Raw genomic sequence first — 25,483 nt, 5'->3', positions numbered from 1 at the left:
CGAATATGAACTGTAGAGCCCTGTGGGTGCCTTATATCTTAATTGATTACCTCGTCAATATACTTGTTTTTAATGGAGTTGAAGTGTGCTACAAGCTGCTTGTATCACTCATGGAATTTACGTAGCGAGGTGGCGCTTGAGTAGACCTGAGATTCTGGCTGGGTCAGATGCTCCAAAGCTCCAGTATGTCCTGCAGAGGTGAGCACAGAGACCTGCTCCTGAAATCAACTCTTCTCCGTGGTTGCACCCAGTTCACTGGGGCCCCCTGCTGGAAAAAAAGAGAGACTTCAGACACGTACAAAGCACCAGGTGAGGGCCGTAGAGATCACTCCCCTTCCCTTCCATCCCGGCTGTGAATGAGTTGTGTCTAGATGAGCTAATAAAGGCAGCTACTCTGACTTGGCCTTCTCCATAGGTGCGACTTCAGCAGTCTATTCATTACTTCCCCGTCTTGTAAAACAATGGCTCTTTTATAATGATGCAGTGACCCAACAGTAAATCAAAAAAGTTGGAGGTTCACAAAGTCCAATAATCCACTCCTTTCTATGGAAAGACACCAGCGCACTTTGTCTTGGATGAGAGTCAATGGCGGAGCGCTTTGTGTCATATTGATTTCTGTCACGTGGCCACTCCCAAGATAATTGCATTGCCCACTTGTGATAAATTCACTGCCTTGTTTCAGTCACTTGGGCTCAGACACCAGGGCTGCTGCAAAGAAAAGAAGTTTTCGAGGCTACAAACCCACTGTCAATACATGGACCCAAGACTGTGGATACAAAGCAGCTGAGAAGCAACAAGCATCAATAACCCCCCAGGTTCTGTGTCTCATCATTAAAGTTTTTTAGCTCAGTGCTTCATTTCTGTGTTTGATTTTTGTCATTGTTTTAGTCATCTGGTTTGGTTTTGATAAGGAAAGAACAACATGGGACCTGATGCCTTTCAAGAGAGCTACTTCTCAAGGGGTTTAGTCACAGAGAAGCTAATCAAAATGGGCAAAATGCTTATGCTCTTAACAAGTTCACAGTTACTCACATTTAACTGATATTTTACCACCTAAAGCAAGACTATGTCACTATTGTAAAGCTGATTTTAAAAGAACAAAACTTGGACTTTCTAAATTCAATACACTAAGAGGTTTTGTTGTTAGACTTTAGTCTGGTTGGACCAGTAGCTTATTGTTGCTAATGTTAACACACTTTATGTCTGTATTGCTGTAAATCTACAGAATCAGTTTGCTGCCTTGGTAAAACTCGTTTTAGCATTTGCCATTATAGCCTAATTCTTACATTTGGCCACAGTGACAAAGGTGGGTCAGTATTTAAGATAAAATATCTAACATTTTTACACAAAAATACATACTGTACATTTAAGGCTGGAGTATGCTTGAAACAAGCTTGTTGTTATTAGAACCCAACCTTTATATTGGTCAGCTGGTCATATTATCAGCTGATATTGGCCTATCACAGATATATTGGTATCGGCGTATATGTTTTTTACAACACTAAATGCTGAAAAAGATGCTTTTTTTAATTTATAACTATTGTTTCCCAGTAATGTGCACATAAGTTTCTTCTTAAACTTTAAATAATTTTTAAAAATCCAGTATCGATCTGGCTCTAGTCGTTATCACCTGTTGTCAAACATCTCTGAAGGCAAAACTGTTTTTAATACCTGTCGTTGGAGACAGGTTTGAGATGTGATAATCCTTCAAATTGGTGTAAAGGTACACACTTTGGTACAGTCCTAAACAGACATTTATGGTCTTGCACTTGGTTGCACATATGAATAGTGATGGAAATGGTTATGAAAAGTAACAAAGAGCATCAGAGAGAAGCTCTCTGCTCTCTTGTACCTGGCCTATCACGACTGGAAGTAGGCGGATTGATTTTTGGACTCTGATTTTCAGTTTCAAAAAGTTACAAATTTGTCAGATGCAACCAGCCCAATTCCATTAACTGAAAGTTGGGACAAGTCGATTAAACTGTTTACTATCCAACAAGCACTTCCTTTAAAGCATACTGAGCCTTTGACTTGGTCTGATGTGAGCAGTACTTTATTTCACTGATTTTAGAAAACTTTTTGGAGATCCATTTTGCTGACTTCTATCTCTACACAACTTGTGCTCCTGTTTCACTGAATTTTACCACTTACCATTACTGTATCTCATAGCTGTCATATGCCCACAATGATGGGGGTGGGTCATGGTCAGGGTTACTACCGCTTTTGAAAGCAGGGCTCCACAGTGCAACTATTTTGGTTGCATATGCACTCAACAATCTGCCAGTTGCGACTAAACATTTTCATTGGTCGCACTACGGCACCTGAGATTTAGCCTGGGGCCAGAGGTTTATTTTTTTAAACAACTAAGATTCTTGTGATTTCTTTTTGCATGTGATTTAAATGAAGAAAAAAATGTATTTCCAACTTTTTCCCTGTTTACAATCATTTACATAATATATAGTGCAACCAGTCTAAAAAATGAGTTTGGAACCCTGGCAGGAGTTGGGTAGGCTTTATTTAATTGCTTTTGTGTTGGTATCTTTATAGTGTTATTTACAGGACACAGCATGCTTTGTGCTGACCAACTGCCATTGAGAATTCCACACGTATAATAATAAATATAGCCCTAACCCTTATCAGACATAATGTGTAAACTTTATTTGTGTAACATTATGTATGTCTGTATATAGGGTCAATAGGGTTATTCTGTCAGACACTACAACACAAAAACCTTAAGCAATAACACAGAAAATCCTTTTGCTTGGAGTTATTACTACTCCTTTTGAAATTGTAACCAGTTCCGTCAGGAAATAAGGAGTAAGATGTGTTGCTTTCCCCTGCTTTTGATATACTTCATCTACCTTGAATTATCTCGCCCCATTTTTTAAGACTAAGGCTGCATTCAAACCAAATCCGATGTGCAGCAAAAACACAGGTCCTACTATTCATTTTAGATAAGGGTAGAGCGTCCTGGCTGCAATGGTGCAGGCCGCAGGGGATTTTTTAAAAAAAAACAACACAGCCGGCGTAAAAGTTGAACCAGACTCAAGCTGGTGATTAGACCAGCAGCGTGAATGACTGAAAACACAGTGGAGTGTAACGTCGTTGTTTATTTACTCAGCTTGGCACTGTGCACCTTTTCACATTAAGATATATAAGTGACTCAATTTAATATAGCATCATGATCTCATCAGTGTGATCATGATGCTAGTTGTGGTGATAAGTTGTGGTGATAAGTCACTGAATATTTCTCCAGGCTATGTGGATGAATGGAGGCTCTTTGCAGTTCCTCAAGTAATGTCTCTTTGTCTTTATGAGACCTGGACAGAACTGTGACAGCGATTTTGAAGAGGTGGATGAGATCAAATGAAGCCAGCTTAGATGTGTGGGCCATCAGCCCAGCTTGGTGAGGACTGGTCCCAGGGGTGACACTGGAGGGGAGGAGGGGAAATTAGAACTTCACACAGAGATTAAATACAAGATGAAAGTGGACACAAATACCAAACTGAGAGCAACACGTGTAGCAGACAAAAGCAATCAATCATGTCCCCTCCACCACCACTCACCTCCAATAAGATTACATCAATCAATAAGCTCTCTTATGAGTGATTGGATTTTGTCTGCTTCCAAAGTACAAGGGAGAGGGAGGGGGGGTGCTGCTCAATTTTCCCAATGATTAAAGCAGGGCCAAATTGCTTTGATAACATCAAGGACCTTGCTATGGCTGGGTGTGTAAGGGCAGTAGTGGGAGCAGATAGGCTGCTGGTAGCAGATGGCTCAGACAGTGAAGAGAATGAACACTGGCTACATTACGTATATCGGCCAGTGAGGGTCTAAGTTCACCATCCTCCAAGGGCCCAATGCTGCTGAAATTTGACTTTTATGGATCAAAAACCAGCTTGAAGCATCTGGTCTGTTAACCAGCTGTCTAAAACCACAGACTGTAGGAAAATGTGTGTCTGTGATGTCACCCAGGATTTTCTGAATATATGTTTTGTTGATTGATATTGTGGTTGTCTTGGCCACTACTAAAGCCGCAAAATCCAGATTTGGGCAAGATGGGTACTAGATGAAAGTATTAATCTGAAGCTCCCCCAGGCTTTACAGAGCTTTATAGTGGGTTTCGCCTCATTGTTAGCTGTCTGACTGCTGTTTTAGTTTACTTTCTATTTCTAAAACAAAAACCTGTTTTGCACAAAATGGCAGACTGACACTGTCAGCATAGTGGAGCATTTAGTAGCTTAAGAGCCAGATGATTCCATCAGGAGTTTGGAGAGACCAAAACCAGAGCTAAATGAGAGTGAATACTGGACTTTACTGGTGGCCAAATTCGGGATTTCAACTGAATGACAATGTAGCTCTGTAACTGTTGGATGTGTAACTAAACAACTGTTTGCTAAGAAACAGCCCTTTTTCTCAATATCAGCTGAAAAGGTGAAGATAGCTTGTGCTCACAGCTTGTCTCCATTGCCTCCAAGTGGCCAAACAGTCAGGCATTGCTGGTTTATTTTTTAGCCACACAGCTGGTTTGCCTCTAGGGATGATGATGTTGGTCAGTCTGCCACTTTGGTCCATACCGAAATATCTCAAGAACTACTGGATGGAGACATTTTGCACAGATATTCATAGCTGCCAGAGGACGAAAGTGAACTACTTTGGTAATGCCCTGGTTTTCCTCTAGCACACCAGCAGCTACAAGTTTTTCTTATCCAGTGCAATATGTTATAACACCTACTGGATTGATTAACAGACAGTTTTGTAGAGATTCATATTTCTAGGCAATATATCCATCTGACTTTGGTGAACCTCTGACTTTCCTTTGCCACCATCCTAAGTTTGACGGGTGGTTTTGACTGAAGTGAGACAGTAGTTGTAGGTAAAATCCTCACACTCAGTCATTTGTACTCACTGGAAAATAGAAGAGTAAAGTGTGTGAGAATTTTGGTTCCTTCTGATTACATTTCTTTAAAATCACTGATTTCTGAAGTCACCAGCCATTGGCTTTTTGTGGCACTGCATCTCAAGGAACTTTGGCATAATTTTAAGTGTCAAGCCACAGCAGTCTATTGATAGACACTGAATTAAAGCATGGCTCTACTAGCTTTTCTTAACAAATATAAATTCTACAACAAGCTGACTGACCAACATTGGCAGACTGAACAGTTTGACATATTAACTGGCATGAATGACATGAAAACATGTATTGAGTGATGGAATTAGTGGATGAAAAGATAATGAATCCTTTAAACAGCTAACTAGTACCATGCCAGTGCTAGTGAGCCACCAAGCTAGCTGGCTTGTTAACTGCCAGTTTGTAAGTTTATGGAGAGAGAGATGTATATACCATTAATGGAACATGAAACTGGTACAATAACAGTCAGGTCTCACCTTCCCTTCTAAAGTCAGCAATGTCAAGATGTTTTGCTACTGGTCAACACAAAGTACCGTGCCAAAGTTGATCCCCACATGAAAGCTTCCTGTGTATGTATTTCGACTCCACTCCAATTCATCTGATTACACTGAAACGAATCTGGTCAGCTCTCAGTGTGAATGTGTGGAACTGTCCGTTTAAACTCCATTTTGCTGAAAAAGGATAAAGTTCAACTCACCTGCCATGGATAAATGAAGATTAAAAACCACATTATCACACACACACACACACACACACAGAAAACCCTGCATCAGTGAGCACTGCTTAAATTCAAAGATCTTCCCCACGATACACAACAATCATTACAAAAGGTTCATTAAGGTAAAGTAATTAGGGGAGCATGTGTGCAGTCGTCACAGTCTTGCTAAATAAAAAGAGCCCTCCTGTGAGTTTGGAAGGTCTTCAAGAGTCTCCAGCAGCGAAGCTGAAGAGTTTGCTCCTTCCTTTTTGCTTTAGTTGGAGATTCATGTGAAATCAATTGGCAGTTTGTGTGCAACAAAAGGAGTGTGCTCATTAGTGGAGCACACACACTTTGGTCATTTGTCTTCTATTCACTAGGTGGCCAGAGGGCACTTTAAATTCACATCATTTCCTAGGCAGATATGCCTGCTCATCCCGTCCAAGTGTGTGTGTGTGTGTGTGTGTGTGTGTGTGTGTGTGTGTGTGTGTGTGTGTGTGTGTGTGTGTGTGTGTAAAAGAGAGGGAGAGAAAGAGATCCACCTGCCTTGGCATATTTGTGCTAATGTGCAGCAGCTGTTAGCTTATGCCCCTACAACTCATAAGATGCCAATTATCTATGCCAATTAAATTTCTACTCTGATTTGAGTAAATCTACCATGCTTAATGTGTAAACACTACAGGTATATTATGAGACCTATTTCACAGCTTTTCTTAATCCAATGCTAGAAGGCTACCTTCCATAATGTTATGCTTTCCTGGTGTTTGGCCCTTCTCACTCTAAATGTGGTTGAGACTGGCCTGTGTTCTGCTGTCTGTATTTGATGACCTGTGAATGAGACTCCGAAATCAACTATCTTTCTCCAGAATTACCCATCTTTAACTGGGTGGTCTAGTAGATATTTAACACTACCATAAATTACATGTATATAATCACAGTGGAAAAAATGCAAATTTGGCTCATTATTGTACATTACTTAAGTCGTCACAAAAAAAAGATCATATTATGCATTTTCATTTAATTTGATGAATCACTTCTTTCTAACTGTAAAAAACAGTTATGATGTCATAAAATATAATAACAAACACTTTAAATCCTCAATAGAAGACACAAATGAAAAGATTGGCACAGCCATACAGTACATACTGTCAAATCTAAACATTGTAAAAATCCATCATTCGTCTCACTCTAAGTTTTAAACCAGCCTTGATTTAAGCTCACCAGACCTAGGCTCTGCATCAAACTGTATTCACTCATAGATACCAGCCACCTTAATGCATCTGATTTTTTGTCTCACACTGTTAGACTGTGGTGCACTCAGACTGTCTGAGGGGCAGGGGCAGGAAAAAGAAGAAATTCTCACAGTACGTTTTGAATGAATTGAACAAGAACATGCAGAATGACCCTCTTCAGGCTCTTGACTCCTTCATGTTCAGACTGGAGCTGTTCTCAGCTCTTTCTGTGGAAAGTCAGCCTCTTTTCACATTTTGCCTCAGTCAGTGCCTGAGACACAGCTGCCATCTACCTTGTTGCCATTGTCTGTAGAGACATCAGATCTGATACCATCAAAATGCAGAATTCCTTTCACTCGGCTTCATTGTTGATATTCATCCCGAAATCGCATTATGAAAAAAACAGTACAATCCCAACAAAATGAAACAAAATCAGTGTGGAGAAGCGCTGATAATCCCTTGATTTCTCTTTATGTATGCTCTTCATTTTATTGACTAAGGCTGTACTGAGTATTCGGTGACTGTTGCGCAAAGAGCAGACTTCTCTTTTAAACATTTATGAGGCTGACTGCCCTTCAACAGGACCCTGCCTGGTAAACACACACAGTCCACAATTAGAGCCAATTATGTCCTAATCAATGAAGGAGATTCACATTCTCCAATGAAAATCTGATAACAGCTTAACAGCCAGGGAGGTCAACCTGAACCCTCTCTATTCGTCTCCATTACTGGAGAAAGGAAAGCATGAGCGGTTTGAAGACGGGGAGAGAAACACACCAAGACAATAACGACAAGTGTATCTATCTTGACCAGTGCAGCTGATGTTAAAATCACTTCTCTAAAAATAAGTCAAGTGGCAATGGGACTTAAGAGTGGACATGCAGTGCAGAGAAGAATAAATATCACTTCTCACAAGTACGTTTACCAAGTAACAAGGTTTCTAATTCCTCATTTATCTTTTCTGAAGCATTGTTCCACTGTTTTAAAGATACTATAAGTAAGAATTCTGTATTAAAGCTGGGGTTGGTAATTCTTTTCAGAAGCACTATTTATTATATTTGTTTAATAACTCTTAACATCCAGACAGCAATCAAATATAAATGCTTTGGGAAATTATTTTTATTTTTAAATCCATGGTCTGTGGCAGCAACAGGGCTGTAATAACTTCATCCAATCAATTTTGACGGCCCGAAGATATTGTATGGACAGTCTACCTGTCTATCAACCTGTTCTTACCTGATCACCCTATGCTGACTCCACCCACTGGTGAAGGCAATGGAGTGGAAGGCCTGAAAACGGACGCCATTGTAGCTGTGTCTCTGTTGGACAGGTAATGAACTGGTTTGTTTGGTTGGGGGAAATGTATTATTAGTCTGCATTATGTAGTCAACCTAGCTAACGTTAGCTCCTTATGTCACTGTCATATGTATTAGCCCAACACTAATATCATTAGCATCGTCAGCTTGTAGCTAACGCTAGCCACTTAGCTATGATAGACTACTGCTGTATGGAACGTATTTACATGTGACGTCACCGTTCACCAATGTTTATACGTACTGTGGATCTAATCCATGTAGCAGTGTTCACACATGCACTGCTACCCTGAGCTGTTTGGACATTAGCCAGGCGAGCTGTATGTGAGAGGTGGACTGATTCGAAGTCCACTGTTGGGAGGTCATGGGAAGATTGCATATATCTGTGAATACAGTTTGTATTGTATTTGTGAGCCGATGTTGTTAGATGGTATTTATGTGACGTTCATTCTTATAGACTTTGAACTGGACGTTTTACAAATGTGCTGATGTTGCTTATTTCTGTGTTCTATAGTTATGAGAGGGACGCATCAACTTCAAGCCTTGAAGCGTCAGTTCACAACAGAACCATATTCTGATGTTTCCACTATTTCTGCAATCTCTCTCTGACAGGTGAGTGTAACTTGATACTGGTAGCAACATGGATCAGACCACTGGTATTCAAGTAGTATGTATCTTTGATGGATACATTTCATAAATACATGTGTCCTTCTTTCGTATCAATTTGGTTTGCTTTATGTGCATGAATGTGCTCCTTGATACAATACAAAAAGGAATGGGATCATTTCATTAGCTGCACCAGGAAAATGCTTCAAGTACTGGTCCTAACAGTCAAATGTTAGCGTACCGCTTGAGACTATTACATATTAGTAAGACATTTTTTAACAAAATAAACTTTGCATTTCAATTCATGATCTGACTGTCAGCTGACCACAGTAGAATGTAGGAAACGCATAATGCACCTAACAATCCCTTCAAATAATTGCTTGCCACCCATCACATAAGCTTCCCATCACCCACGTAACTCCAGACATTTTTTTAACTTTTTTTTTTTACATAGCAACAGTCCTGTGTTGTCTGAAAGAGAATCAATAAACTTGTTATGCCCAATAAACACATTCAGATGTGACTTATTGTCCTGGATACACATTTAAATGTACTTTTATGCCCTGTAAATACATTTAGTTCTTCATCCATAATCAGTTTTCTGTAATTATTAGTTGTCAAGTTGTAAAGTAATATGAAAGTTTCACTAAGCTGGAATTCCTTTCTCTTATGCCAGGTACTCCGAGGTGTACAACAAAAAGTCCAGAAAGTAGAGCTTGTACACACTACTGTTAAAATGCATAGTAAAAATAATAAAAACATGAAACTATGTAAGTTACTCTGAAAATGAAAATTTGCCAACCCCCCGAAACAGTAGATTTGGTAAATATTAAATGACTGTAAATGGTGTAATTCTGATACACTGTAACAGAGGCTATTTCTGGTTGATGTCAGGAATATTTGTCACTGCATAAAATGCATCCAAAGGTGTGGTGGTATAATATATTGAAAGTAATTTTAAGGTCCTTGAAAAGCTGTATTTCCTGTCAGATAAGTAATTGTGCTGTTCTTTCTACAGGACAATCACTGCCAAAACAGTAGATGATTGCGACAGCACCGACAACAACAGCCTAACCTGTTGGCCAACACTGACCTGTGTTTATAATCAGTCAAGAAACCTCTGGAAGTCCTTCCTGTATATAGTCGTACTATAAGTGTAATGTATATTGTCTAAACAAAATGTATACTATTTTTGTTGTGTTATTTATCTACATGTGTTCAAGAAAATGCAATAAACAAGAGTCTCACCTGTTATTATAAGTGCATCATGTAAAGTGAAAGAACTGTAATGGGATGGTTGTTTATGCTGGAAGTGTAAAGAAAAGGCATTTTTTCAAGACTTTATTCAAACAAGTTGGAGATAATGCTAAACAAGGTGTAAATACAGAATGACAAATAAAAAGGTGAATGGCTGGATACTTTCAAAATCTAGCCTGGCTTGACGGTCTTCCCAACCCTAACTTTAAATGATTCGACCTTTGTTATATATTTTGTTGAGTTGTGTATTTACAGTATCCCAATTATTAACTATGTTCAAACCCAGAGAAATCCACAAGTGTACTCAGTGTAACGGTGTGTTTCATTTGGCCGCCTATCGTTGTGTTTCTTCTGCAAGTGTTTATTTGCCCCAAACAGCCAGACAACTTGAATGTACATTAGCTGTAAGCTAGCGAGCACTGGCATGCACCAATGTCATGTGTATCTGTGTTTTTGAATTCAGGTCAACCTCAATCACTAAACTCAGCACTCACCACAGACTCTCGTTCTCTCTATTCTCTTCCCCTCTCCTTTCTGTATCATTACATCATATGGTAAAGTACATTTCCCCTCCACCTCCAGTCAGCAGTCAATATAACAGAACATAAACACCCAACAATGGAAGTCACCTCCGTGGGTCACTGCTGCAGTCAGTCTGATTTTCAATTCAAAAATGTATTGCAAACTCACGACCCAGATAAAAGACAAGACATTCCATAAAATAAATTCCGCCCAAAATCACAACAAAAGATCATAGTTTAGTTTAAAAATAATATACATCATGTCTTACAAAGAGACAGCTGTACCAATGTCTCCACAACTGAGATTGGTAGCACGTAGTGCTACACCTTATGTTTGATAAAACAAGAGGATTTCATTTTAAGAGACATCAAGTTGGCAAATAAATGAATACATGAGGTTTCTTAAAACAGCTTGGAAAGTACCGACTCCTCCAGCAACAAACATCTCAGTTGCATTATTCCATCTAGGTCTCTTAAGTAATATTCTCAAGGCATCATCATAAGCTACTTGAAGTCTGTATACTTGTTTTTCTGTAGTTTTACCACAAGTGTGCAGTATACATTAGTGTACAATATGCTCTAAGCGGAGACATCTTTACTCCATCCACACATATTAAACTTGCATGAAAGAATGTTTGCTTGCACATACATCTTGTGGCATTGCCTATACACTGTAAATGTCATCATTTGTCATTTCTTCTGTAATGAAATGTACAAGATATTTAACCTTATTAGCAACCTTAAGATTATTATCAGACAATTTAAAGTCAAGGAATTTCTTACATTTGTCCTGTTGGTTCTACAGATTAAGACAACACTCTTACTGGCATTGTATTTGATGTCATGTTCAACACCATACACAGAACAAACACCGATCAGGCATAACATTATGACCACCTGCCTAATATTGTGAAGGTTCCCCTTGTGCAGCCAGCTCTGACCTGTCAAGACATGGACTTAAGACCTCTGAGGGTGTCCTGTGGTGTCTGGAACCAGGACATTCTATAGTGGATCCTCTGGGTCCTGAATGTTGTGGGATGGGGCCTCCATGGATCAGACATGCTCCAGCACGTCTTACAGATGCTCAATCAGATTGGGATCTGGGGAATTTGGAGGCCCGGTCAACACCTTGGGGCCTTTATTGTGTTCCTCGAGCTGTTCCTGAGCAGTGTTTGTGGTGTGTCAGGGCACATTGTCCTGCTGGGGGGCCACTGCCATTGGGTAGTGTTGTTGTGATGAGGGCGTGTACTTGGCCCACAACAGTGTTTGGTGGTGTTTGTGGTGGTGCATGTGGAGTGGCATTCACATGAATGCCAGCACCCAAGGTTTCCCAACAGAAAATTGCATTGTGATGAGATGATCAATGTTATTCACGTCACCTGTCAGTGGTTTTAATGTTGTGGCTGATCGGTGTATAGTAGGGGGCTGCTGGAGACTAGTGCTACTTGGACTAAAGAATGCAAGATCATCTGCATACATAATATAGTATGACAAAGACTGTAAAGACACTTACATTATTAACTTCTTGCAGGGTTGTGCCAGCCTGTAATTCCTTACCCATTTCCACACTCATATCTGCTTTAAACAAGACAGTTTAGCTGGCTCTTTGCTGGTTTATTTCAGTAGTTGTTAAACCAAGTTGTTGATTGTGTTGTCAGTCTATTCATTTGTTTGACCATTATTTTATTATGTGAGTGATAGCAATTATTTTCACCCATAAAAAAGAATAATGGCATCTAGACTTCTCCATCAGTGCTTTTCAAATTCAATAAATACAGGAATATTCTCTATCAAAGCAACTTCTGCATATAAGCAACATTTTCTTAAAGGTTTTTCAGTCTGTGTCCTGTATTGTCTGACCCCTGTTACCTCACCTGAGGACAGAGTCAGTCCAGCTTGAGGGGAACTGACAGCCATTTATCTGACACTAACAAGGCCTGAATTTATCTGGCCGCTGATATGAACCATTGGACAGCCAATGGCTGTGTATGGTCAAGGGAATGGCATGATTAGAGGGATGTTGGAATGCATTAACAAAGCCTCATGACTGACAACAAGCTGCCTTGTCATCATCCATCATAGCTCCTGAGCGGGCCTCATCATTGTAGGAAGACAGACAATTTATTTATGTGAGGAGTAACACATGCCCTTCCTGACTGTGTCTCAGGTGTGACGAGTGCCGGCTCTGCTATCACTTTGGGTGTCTTGACCCCCCACTGAAGAAATCCCCAAAGCAGACGGGATATGGCTGGATCTGCCAGGAGTGTGACACATCTTCCTCCAAGGTGAGTGTGCATTGTATGTGTATGCATGAAAGCAACAAAGTGGGGAGGTTCATTTGGGGTAGGGTTGACCTGCTTTGACATATTCCATATGGGAGTATTTTGCTAAGATATCAATTTGGTGTTTATAATGACTTGTGTACTTATTAGTTACAATTGTTATGTGTGGAAAAAAGACCATATTTAAATGTAGTTCATTTCTGCTGTAATTAGTACCCTATATTACCAAAAATGTTGGGACTGTCATTAGATTGGTGTGATTGGGGTGGTGTCTTGGCAGATGGCGCTAATAGTTTATTATTCCAAGATGGACGTCTACATTGACAACATTAGTGTGAAACCAAAGCCTCAATTAGCTATTTAGCTATAGGTACAGGTACAGACAAACCGTTTATAGCTCATCTTTCATCAATGGAACCAACTGAATCAGTCTCAATGTTGGATTTCATTTCAATGTAACTGCCAACAATGGTGGCTTTGCAGCGATTTTGCCCCTGGTTTGTTGGTACGTCTATAGTTCTTTTCACCGAATTGGAAGTATTGTTATATCTTAATCTTAATGATAACTGGGAACCTGACATGAACTTGTTCTCTCTCTTGGCTGCCCATAAAAACAGTCTGAAAGATATAACCTGATCAAGGCTTTACAAATTGCAGAAGAATGTGCTAAGTGCTGAGGTCACAGATGGAGCAACCCAGGTTGTGGCAGCCTGGTCTAGTGCTTTCACCTGAACTGGACTCCTGAAAGAAAGACTGCTAACTCTAGGTAGACACTTTCTTTTCATGATGTAGCACAGAGCTGAGGAGCTTGACAACAATTCTGCAGTAATGCGCATAATGTCTTCAGTGCTGCCAATAGCAAGCTAGGCTGACTAGCCTCCACTTTCAGAGTGGAATACAAACTTAACAGCATAATGGACTCTCTATATGTTTGATAAAAGGTACAGACAGATTAAATTACTAACACTAAATACAGTATTAGTGAAACATTACTAATTGAGCACATTTTAGGGATACATTTTAAAGAGGACATATTCAATGTCAACTCAAGCAAAACAAATTCAGACTTTTTGTTGTGGTGACAAATTTTTTTTTTTAAACATCTTAGTTAACATGATGAGCATGTTCTTGTTTTGTTTGTATCCTATGCTTAACTAGCACACACACAAGGACTGACATGTTCACAAAACAGCATACAGATGTTTTCATGCCTTTGCACTCCCTGAGTTGTATTGGTATTGTGCCAAAAACTGTAGCAACCACCAGGAAAGGATAACTGTGGATGTAAACAGTGCAGGTTTTAAAATATTCCACATTACTTTTTAAATGTTTTCTGTATGTTTTCTTAATATGTACACGCATGAAACAAATTTGATAGACCCTAGAGGTACACACAATGTGTTCTGGTGTTATTTCTGTTTGCTTGTTTGCTTGTTTTTATTCAATTATATTGCAGTAAAGGTTGACATTTGGCCGCCTCTCAACCTAACCCATAAATGTATCCCCATTTCCATTTCTCTAGAATCTAGCAATATGTCCAGCTAAGCTCTATCAATGCAGAAATTGAGGGATGATTTATGCTGCTGAAGAGAGAGTGAATAATAAAAGCGGTGGTGATATGAAAACGCATGAAGACAAGCTGAATATGAGCAGTAGTCTGGGCGGCTATCAGAGACTTGAATGTCTGTCTTCTTATGTCCATAAAACGGGTTAGTCCCAGACCATTAGGATTCCACTGTTAAGTCTTACAGACTTCTGTTGAGAAAAAACAAGCACTGAATTTAAGGGCATTTTTGCCTTACTTGAGTCTCCGTTAATGATTAGAATTGACTCCATTCAGTTAATAAATTATGTTCAAAATCACTTTATTGTACATTTGTATCATCTAATTCTGGTTCCAGACAAAAGTGTTTCTTGCAACAGCATTTCTTTTTTCCAAAAGATCAAGTAATTCTGTCCTTTAGAATAAAAAAAACATTGTCTTTAATCCCATTTGCTCATTGTGTAGAAGGAGCAACATGTTCACACCAATCTGGGCAATGCCTCTTTGATCGGGGCATAAAAACAAAAGTTCACTCTCTGTTGTGGTCATACACTGAATTGAGATCCAAATAGCTGTATCGGTGCACTCCTAAACTTACGCCTAATGTGAAGGCCTAGATGCTAGCAAGGTAAAACTATATCTATTTCCAAGAAGACCTAGATACAGAATCAATACTTTGTCATTACCTTCCAATCCATACCAAGCCTACCAAAACTGTTCCCATGCCTGTTACAAGTCAGAAATGCCTGAACGTTTTCATGTCATTCAAATCCTCAAGTTAAATTAAACCTGTTCCACACTGTATTTTACACTGTATCCACATATTCTACTTTTATTCTGCAGACTTTTAACGGTAAAGACAAACAGCGAGTATTAAGTCAGTCTCTGTGGCTTTTCATCCGCAACACTGTGTGTCATCTCCCTTGTTCTGCCATCTCTTAGACTTGCGTATCTCACTCCCTCTGGAGTATCTTGTCCCTATGAAGTTGCTCCCATCCTCCTCCTCCTCCCTCCTACTTGTTAACATCAAATGGGAGAACCTCTGGGCTTTGGCTCTCTCTGCCCCAGAGCAGGGCGACATTTCACTGGTGACAGGAGAATAACGTTTGCAGCACTGATGTGACAAATGAGTGTGAACGTTTTTCTCTCCATTCCTTCAGCGAGCAAAGATCACTTGTGTTCAGAAACTGGGAGACTGTTCAAAGCCTTGGTTATACCAATCTGTTTACGTGGTACTTCATAAAGTAGCTCATGGATATACATGAGGGCTGCAATGGTTCCGATTCTGAAGCATTTTTTACTATTCGATATGAGTTCATCTGGCACATTGAAGAGGCATGTTTAAGCAACAAATGGATGAAAGAAACCAACACGTGTATGCCATTTCCAATATTGCAGGGTCTACATTTTAAGAGGCAGTTAAGAATGTGACATTTTTGAGAAAGCATGGTGTACAGACCTCTTAAGGCGCAAGGTGCTCAGAGTGTCTCAGTAATAGCAAGTGTGGGGAGATAATTGACTCCACTAAGGGCATCTAAAAAGCACTCTGAGATGAGAGCTGTATTTAAGGAAAGTTTTATTATCTGCTTTTAAATGCCAAGCCATGCACCATTTTTGCCTGTGGGGGGAGAATGTTTCTTAAATGCCAGCATTAAGTGCAGAATATTACCTGATCGCTGCGACTGAGAATCAGCTGCTGGCAGAGATAGCTTGCAGTCACCTCCTCTGCCTGACAGTCAGAAGAATGGTACAGGAAGTGATTTGTCAAAGCTCCCTGCAGCCACTGCTCTTATCTGAGAGGAGGATGTATGACATCTGAAGGAAGAGGTACGCAGGAAGTATCTTACAGTATGTGATGCAGACCTCAGCTTTGGGTAAAAATAACTTGTTTGAAAGCCAGCCTGTTTGTTAATTGCAAATGTTTTCCAGAGGTTGAAATAAGTAAAACATGAACAGGATACTGTTTGTACTGGTAGGGTTCCCAACAGAATACTGGAATTTCTAACTTTAATACAATACCCTGAAAAATATCATGGTTCAATGCCATGTTTGATACCACAGGAAAAATTGACAAACCGGCATCAAAGTTAATTTACTCCTGACCATAGTCAAAGTATTTTCTCATCAACTGAAAGTCTGCTGTCTGAGATTCCTCAGGCCTGGTAGCTCCGAAGGGTAATTAGCTTAGCTTTTAGCCCAACAACAGGACAACACACTGATCAAGAACCATCTAGGGCCGTCTTGTTAAATCCTTAGTGAGGTTGAAATGGGAGCTGTCACCAACCTCTCAAAATTCTTCAGAGGTTGGTGTGTTGGTATTTCAGGAGCTTTGCTAAACTTGTGTTTAGCAACTTCAGTTAGCACAGCTCTGTAGCATTGCTTGCAGATGGGCATGCTTGTATCCTTTGCCTTTCATTGTTTATTTCCCTCAAACGTGAAGTATTTCCAAATGGCACTCCTGCTGGTTTCTTTTCAACCAAAACTTGTTGGGGAGGCTTTGCAATTGCCATCTTTAATGAGTCTTAACACCATAACACAATGGAGCAAACGAGACAAGTGGCAAGAAGACAGTGCTTTGATTGAGCAAGAGGATGTGGGCACTGCAGCAGTGTGTGTGTGTCAACTCGCTGTCGGAGAGTGAGAGAGAGCAAAAAATGCAGCAGGTACTGGTGTATTGATACTGCCAAAAATGAGTATTGAAATCAATCAGTTTGTTCAAGTTAAGTTTTGTCTGTCATGTCAGATGACAATATGTTTATACCTGTTCCAGATGGCCACGCTCAAAGGTAGGACGATAAGCCTGCTGTCATGAAGAGAGGCAAGCTGCTATAAGTCGACATAACAGCTCACTAGTAATAATTACAGCAGGATAAGGAGCATCAAGTCTGTTTAGGGAGAAGGTGGAGGGTTGGGTAAAACAAGCACAGGACACGCGCATGTGAATGTGTGTACATGTGCAATGGGGTTATCCTTCCAAGCCAGGCTGAGAGCGAAAGACGCTTTGTTGAAGCAACACTGCAAAACGTTGGAGATCATCAGCGCTATTATGACAAGTGACAAACATTTTTGGATCAATATGAGTGTATGGTGCAGCAATCTAGACTACGGCAGGCCACCAGAGTCTCATTAATTAATGGGAAACTCTGTACTCTCCAAGACCTGTAAACACACTTTAAATGTAAAATTGGTGGAGTTACCCTTTAATGATCAGATTCTGGCCGCAATGGTTCCTAGGAACAGTTAACAAATGCAGATTGACCTCTACAGCTGCATCCATCTCATCCAAGTTTGTTGCCATGTTTGTCAATTTTTCTGTCACTAATTTTAAAGAATGTAGCTCAGTTGCAAGCCGTTTTTAGGTGAGCTTCAAAGCTGTACACAAAGCTCTGTTCAAACTGTTTCTCCAACCAGAGGAAACAGTAATCAATGAGCACAAAAACCAGGTCTTTTTGAATGACAGGACAAATCAGAGGTTTGGGTGTTGATTCAGAAGTCTAGAAACAAGCCTTTTACTGCTGGCACAGATGTGTCCCAGACACGTTGTAAGAACTTGTTCTGTCATTTAGTGAGTTTTTGGTCTACCTTAGAAGAATTAACATTGAGTAAAACGTTATGAATCTTGTTTGTGATCCTCAGATCCATTGTATTTTGGCTGTGACCAAACCAAATACAAATGTTCAACAGTAAAGTAAATTTTCTTGCGATAATTTCTACCAAGGAAAGCAAGCCCTATGACACAAGTGCTTTTGTTGCCGTCTGTGTATCTCTTATTGTCTGGGATTATGTCTGTGTCTATGTCCTGATTAATAACCAAATATCAGTTTGATGATGATTTGTCCCTGTGATTTGCTTGTATTATTGAGATGTTTGTAGACTGGTAGTCATTACGGAGGAGCAGCTGGTTTACAGTGTGGCAGGAAAATGCCATTTCCGACATGTTTCTGTTGTGCAAAGGGCCAATAAAAGGCTTTATTAGACAGGCTTGAGTTCATTATAGATGCTGTGTTTCTCTCAGCCTGCTTGGCTTAGATAAACCTCACTACGACCAAGGCCACATTCCTCCCGCTGTTGCCCCAGGCTCTCTCTGAATTGATTTCAGTAATAAAGTGACAGTCTTGCCGTAATATACGGATGGCCTTTAATTCAAGCCTGTTACCGTGCCAAGGAGTGCTTGTTTAATGCTTTATTTACACCCTTGCAGCTCTGCCTAGCATGCTGGGCTCCACAGTGAATCAGACCAGAAGATTTGGATAAAAGGTTTGAAATGCCAAAAGCTCTTAAAGTTGCTCAGGCAGTGTTTAAAGTACTCAACTGTGAACTTGTGTGGGATGCACTACTTTAGCTGCACTCAGACGTGTTGTCATCAAAAGGATTGCAACTGTTGAAATTACTGTGCGTAAAAGTTAAATTTTCCTCACTTCCTCCACTGCCATAGGCCTACTCCTACTCAGCAAACAGTTTGTATTTGAAGTTCTTTTATGACCTCAGAGTATTCAGCTCTGTTTGTGTACATTTTACAGTTATCTGTTTGAGGATAGTGTTTGCCTGCTTCTACTTCGGGGTGTTTGAATGTATGTTAAGTGTCTGTAATTTGTGATGGTTTGTAGCAGTTAATGTTCGTTTTGATGTCATTCCCAATTCAGAGGAAGATTACCTTTACAAGCCATGCCATCAATCAGGAGCTACATCGCTTGACCTGTGAAATATTCTAATTAAGTTAGCTAATTAACTTAATGATGTGTCACACTTGGCTGACTTAACTATAGTGAGTAAATTGAAAGAAAAATAGGCAGCATTACTCATCAGATGTTCTGCTATTTCAAGTGAGGCAGAGGGAATGCATTCTCAGTGGGAAAGTTTAACCTTTGCCTGTTTTTATTCTCTCAATGAGCTATTTTTCATTAGATTTAATAAATATCATTAGTGCATTTATGGAACAAAAAGAATTCCCCAAGTGTGATTTGAATTTTTGTTGCTCTCATTGTCTTATCTGTATTCAAGTTTAATCTTAATGCCATAAGGACTGTGCGATCAATAAGCCCTACAGTCGAGGCTTTTACTCAGGCGTATAAGGTGCTTAAAGCATGATAACCTCATCAATGATGGTTGTCTTTTAGACGTGGCTAAAGTTTAACCACAGTTTAATGTGATTTAGAGGCAGGCAGTAGCAGCTTAACAGGGGTAGCTAGCTAAAGTAGCCTGCAGGGAGCACAGGACATGGTCAAGGGTGGCCAGGCGGGACGCCAAAGACGAAGAGAAAATCAATGGCTAGGAGTCACCTCAATCACTTTAACTAGGCGCTATAGACGCCCATGCCCCTCTCAGGGGCCAATTTGTGGCGTAAACAGGAGTGTGTGATTGCTGTCGGGATCCCCAGTGGCCCCAACAGTCCATTTCTCTGGACCTGGCTCATTCTAATAACCCTCTTAGTGGAGAGCGTACATGAGGCCACTTTTCGGACCCCCCTTAGTATTTTATGGCCATAAACAGTGTAGCAGACACTGAGCAGCAGCAGCACCAGCCTTCGTTAAGATAACAGTCCCACAAGTCCCTGGCTCCTGCTGCGTGGGCAGAAAGCATGCTGTATTCTAATGGCATTCTGGATGGAGACACAACAGTTTCCTCCAATAAACATACAAACTAAACTTTAGTTTAACATTTCTCTTTGTGACCACACCAGATCTGAATATAACTTTGGATAGATATCTGGCCTAAACTTGTGTTAAGGAATAAAATAGTACACGTGTGTCTGTGTACAGTATGATTTGATTTCGATTTAGGTAATAATATCATTATGCCATAAATGTTGATTGCATGATGAATGGATATGGAATAGGGATGAAAAGATACTCACGGTATGATATACTCACAATAAATAGTCCATGATAATAAATCTGATTTCCACAGCATTTATTATTCGTATACAATTTGTTTTACTTTTTACTTGAGGTACTACTGCCTTTTTTCTATAGTTAAATAAAAGTAGCCAGCCATGACCTAAGTGTGCAAAAAGTAGCCATGAATTTTCTTTATGTTGTACTATGTACAACTGCTAAACAATACAACAGCCAATAGCCAGTAGCAGTCCTTCCCTCCCTTGTACAGCAGGACTACCAGGGGTGTGGCATGGGACAACAGCCGAGAACAGGCACTCAGCTGCGAGTCCCACCAATCTCCCTCCCTTGTTGTCCAGCAGGCAACCAGGGCCAAAAAAATGTCTGTCAACATAACTGACACGTTATTATTTACTAACTGTATGTTCAGTGGTCGTCTGCGTATTGCGAGCCATAGTTTACGGTAAACATACCGTCACTTTGGCTGTCGCAGCTGCAGTGTCTCTGGGCTCGTTAGGTAAAGCAGACACTGTAGCCCAGCGGAGGCCTGCCCTGCGGAAAGCCGGCCTGCATGCTCCACCTAACGGGCCTAGAGACACTCTTGCGTCTCTGGAGGATGAGTGACCCCGACAGGAGCAGCAGACGAATGGGAGAGAGTCCGAAGAGGTTGGGGCGCCGGTGTGAAGAGGCTGGAGTGTTACTACAGCTCAAACGCTGCCTAAAACAGACATTACCAGCACTACTGTGTGAGTTACCAGTTTGAGTCAAGCATAGTTAACGCAACCAATGAAGCTAACCAATCAGAGGCAGAGTCTGTCTTCTTGACCAGCATGATTGTGCCCTCTGCTGTTCAAACAGAACAATACAATGATGGAAAGGAAGGGAGAGATAGTATAATGCATTTATACTGATTTCCCTTGTTATAACTTTATTAGCAAAATAACCACATGATATGTTGGTCGATATCGTCACAGTCCCACAACAATATCACATTTTTTATCGTGATGTCATGAAATTTGGTATATCATTAAATCCCTAATATAGAATAATGAAACCATCAGTGCTTACATTGGTTCCCTATAAACCTGGCTATCACTATAAAATGTTGTCTACCGTTGGACACACTCGCCCTGGAAAAGGAAAGGTTTATTGGAGTTCAATTTCTGTTACTAAATGATTGAATAAACTCAGGTTTTGTCCTGTGTTGTTATTTGTATGTCTCCAGTTCAGTTGTCTTTGCAACAGTGGCGTGAAGAATAACATCACTTGGAAAGGCTAGCGGGAAAAGTTGTCTGTTGCCACATTCAGTCCAAGATTGTGCCCATGTTTGAACTCCACCTAAGTTACTGCATCTATGGTTTCAAAAACTTTAGACAAGTTGATAGTTGATACTGATAAAACCTAACCCAAACCCACTGAAATATGACAATTCACAACACATCTTCAAACTAAAGACTGAAGAATGGTGACTCCCAAAGTCATGTACATTCACAATTTGGTAAGATTTAGGCAACATATCTACTTGGTTAGGTTGAGGAAATAAGCATTTTACCAACATAACTTAAGTTTCGCAATGTGCGTGATGTAAGTGTAAGTGAAAATATAAGTTAAGTTAAAATAACCCACTGTTGTTCTTTTGGTTTCACACAAAACACATAAACAGCTGTCTCCTGGTTGAAAGTCCTATGCTTGATCCTTCTGACACAGACTTTATACTTCGTCATCTGACTTTATCCTTTGCTTCTGTTATAAATACTACAGCCACTAGAGGTCGCCACCTAACAATAAACGTACGTAAATATGGGTCAGAACTAGCTGCACTCAAATGCAACCTTTAAGGTATTTTTTCTGATGGACATACCAGGACAAGCAGTGAGCATATGACTCGCACAAACAGATGTGAGACTAGATCGATGCGGTTATACGTTGGTGCTTTCTTTTTTCAAACTAATTATTTTCAGTGAGACCAATTTCTTTTTCCTTAATGACCTTGGCCAAGTACAGACACAACCTTTCAGAGCACATTAACCAGCAACAGCTGCAAAAGTTTTTTTCTTCTTTCTCACAAAATGAAGTTAATTGTCTACAGCTGATATAATCTGTTATTGTTGTTGTTGATGTTGTTGTTGTTGTTGCGACCGCTGCTGCTGCTGCTGTTGTTCAGTTAGCATACTGTAACTATGCCACGAGTTTGCTGTGCATGAGACCTTGTCATTTTCATTTGTGTATTTGAAATTTTCAAGGGAACCTGCATCAAATATTCTGTGTAGAACTCATTATGTCATGTAAAACACATTCCCCACTTAGTGAGAAGTCTTTTCCTCTTTGTTTTCATTTTATAAGACATTTTCACTTTGACATGTTCCCAGCCTTGCTCAAAAGGAAGCACAGATACGCAATCAGTTTTCCCACAGTGCCTAAGAGCTCAGACCTATTTAATTTTCTCTGCTTTATTCTAAATGCTTTAAATTGGAAACAGAGAGAAAGCAGCTCTCCTTTTTCCGACTGTATATCCTCTTCCAGGAGGCATCTGCAGTTATCTGACAAGGCAATAAAAAGAAAAACCTGCTTGTGAATTTTACCTCTGATTAAATTAGGTGTTGCCTGGTAACTTCGCCTCAGTATCAGATATGCCTCACTAAAATGGAAATACGTTTCTTCTGGAAAAAAAATGGACATTAAAGAATGCCCTTTGTAATAAATGAAATGGGAATTTCAAATATGCGCAGTCATGAAATTTAATTGTGCTCTCTGGTGACTGGTTTGTGGGTGCTGAGGAGCAGAGGCGCAGGAGAAGTGCTGGGGGCAGAGGTGGTTAAATGTAGCGCATAGCGCGCTGCCTGAACAGGCTAATGAAGCCGCTGTTTATGACCCACTACAATTGTGTCATCTCTTGAATGGCAACAAGATGCCAGTGCACACATAGAGCCACTCAAACACACCCAATGAGCAGCACATACACACATATACGCACATGCACGCGCACACACACACACACACACACGCACACACACACACACACACACACACACACACGCACACACACACACACACAAACACAGTCACGCACGCACGCATAAACACACACACACACACACACACACACACACACACACACTCAGTCCAGAAAATGCCCTTCTTTACAAATGGTAATATTGTCTTTAGTCAATTTATGTTTTTAATGAAAAAGGGGAGAATGTGCCTAACCAAAATTCATGCCACATACAGTATTTACAGTACAACAGAACAATCCACAGCACACAAGTATACATTAAAGTCAGTTATGATACCTATATAATGTCAGTCAAAGGAAATCCATAAATCAAAGCAATAGGAAAAATATAATATAAACAAATACAATGACACATAAAACAGTGTAATTGCAGGTGTAGTCCCTATAGATATGTGCAGGCTTCACAGTTAGCAAACTTTTGTAATTATCACCAAAATGGCCTATATTAAATGAATAAATAAAACATTATTACATAAACAAATGAAGAATTTCCTGAAAAAAGTGTGAGTGAGTTCTGCAAACTTTCCTGTTACTGGCATGACTGTTAAAGGAATTTATATTAATATGAAAACTAGTTGACCTCAGTGTATTTGCTGAGTAATGGATGCAATGGGAGGGAGTGGTGGTCTGTATTGCACTTAACTACATTATTGTATATAACTCATAAACTGTGCATGTTGATCACTGAGCATTTAGAAATATGAATCCAGTTTGTAAAACTCTGTTATCATGAAAATAAGATAAAGAAGAATATTTATTTATTCATTTATTCATTTGGCATGATCGATATATAGGTATTGTTGCATCTAATTAAAATGTAGCCAATGCTATGTATATAGGGCTTCTGACTGTGGCTTATTTGCAGTCGTTGTCCCCAGCTAGGCTTTTGAGGAGTAAAACACATGATGCAACATTCTAATACAGGCATAAAAAGTAACGATAAAACAGACGTAGACAAGCAGTAACTACAAAGACTGAGAACAACAATTCAGAATAATGACTGAAACAATGACTAAGAACAGGAAAAAAAATGAAAAAGCATGTAAAATATGTACACTATATAAAACATGTAACATAGTGTTGGCAGACTTGCCTTTGTTTAAGAAGCAATAGTTTTGCCCTTTTGAAAGCTTTGAGTTCAGTTAATATTTTTATATCCGATGGTAGGGTATAAGAAAATAAATGAATAAATATAAATCATAACAATAAGTGATGAATGATTGATTTCTGTTTGTTTGTTTGTTTGTTTGTTTGTTTGTTTTTTATTACTTCCACCAAGGAGGTTATTTTTTCATCCATGTCTTTTGCTTGGTTGGTCGACAGGTCGGTCGGTCGGTTGGTTTGTCAGCAGGACACAAAAACTACTGTGTGGATTTCCATGAAACTTGGATGGAGGATGGGTCTCGGTCCAGAATAGACCACATTAACTTTTGGTGCAGATATGGCATTTCCACATTTTTGTTAATTTCTCAGAGAATAATTCATTGATCTTGATGACAAAAAACAGGCACATTTAAGTGGCTGGTATCTATGAGTGAGTGCAATTTGATGCTGATACAAATAAATCTACCATATTAAATATGTTTTCGTAGAGGGTTGTCTTTTTAACCGCTATACTGTTAAAAATAGGGATATAAACCTATAACTACCACCAAGGTGCAGCTGAAATAATGGAGATTTAGAAAGGTAGCATGGGTGATTAGGCTGGATGAATTAAAGGGGACTGTTGTGCCTTGGGGGAGTAATGCGTTCTACTGAGTTTATTATCTAATGATATTTTATTTGTTTCATTTTTTACATTTTTCTGTAGTGGCCCATTTGTAAAACAGCATGGCATTCCTTCAAAAATACCTTTGAAATACTTTATTGTTTTGACATGGAGCATGACAGCTGATCACACTAAGAAAGACCATTAGATGTGGTTGAAAGTTACTAGTAAGTGGATTCAAAATGAACCCTAACCCTTCAAAAGTGTGTACAAGAGTAAACTATTTCTTTTTTGCACTCCTTGTATTACTAGTTCAGATGTAACTGCTTGAGCATGTGCCAGTATTAGCCCTGGGGTTATTATTCTGACAAATATCATGAAAGCCTATCCTAATCTTTAGCATTACAAATTAATGAAAAAAAAAAAAAGAAAATTAACAAACTGGGATGTAATTCAAAGTGTGCCATGGCAGTTTCATGTCACATTGGATTTGATTATTTTAGATTTAGTTTTACCTGCGATAACCCTACTGTTGAACATGAATTTTAAGTTACATGAAAACTTG

General features: G+C 39.6%; 1 protein-coding gene across 4 annotated transcripts in view; it reads left to right on the top strand.

Moving 5' to 3' along the window:
* The window catches only part of phf14 (PHD finger protein 14), a 112,591-nt gene that overhangs the window by 74,978 nt on the left and 12,130 nt on the right, over positions 1 to 25,483 (top strand). For 2 of the 4 annotated variants that reach the window (XM_084378997.1, XM_084378996.1), the window contains exons 17-18: positions 12,706 to 12,823; positions 24,534 to 24,713. In XM_084378997.1, coding sequence (XP_084235123.1) covers positions 12,706 to 12,823; positions 24,534 to 24,698 — 283 coding nt within the window. In that variant the 3' untranslated portion in view covers positions 24,699 to 24,713. Of the gene's footprint in view, positions 1 to 12,705; positions 12,824 to 24,533; positions 24,714 to 25,483 lie in introns of those variants that run through there. The other 2 variants (XM_084378999.1, XM_084378998.1) reach the window with 1 other exon arrangement.

This window comes from Pagrus pagrus (genome assembly GCF_965226575.1).
Source record: "Pagrus pagrus genome assembly, chromosome: 17".
Taxonomy (NCBI): Eukaryota; Metazoa; Chordata; class Actinopteri; order Spariformes; family Sparidae; genus Pagrus; species Pagrus pagrus.
This window is presented reverse-complemented; position numbering and strand designations above follow the sequence as displayed.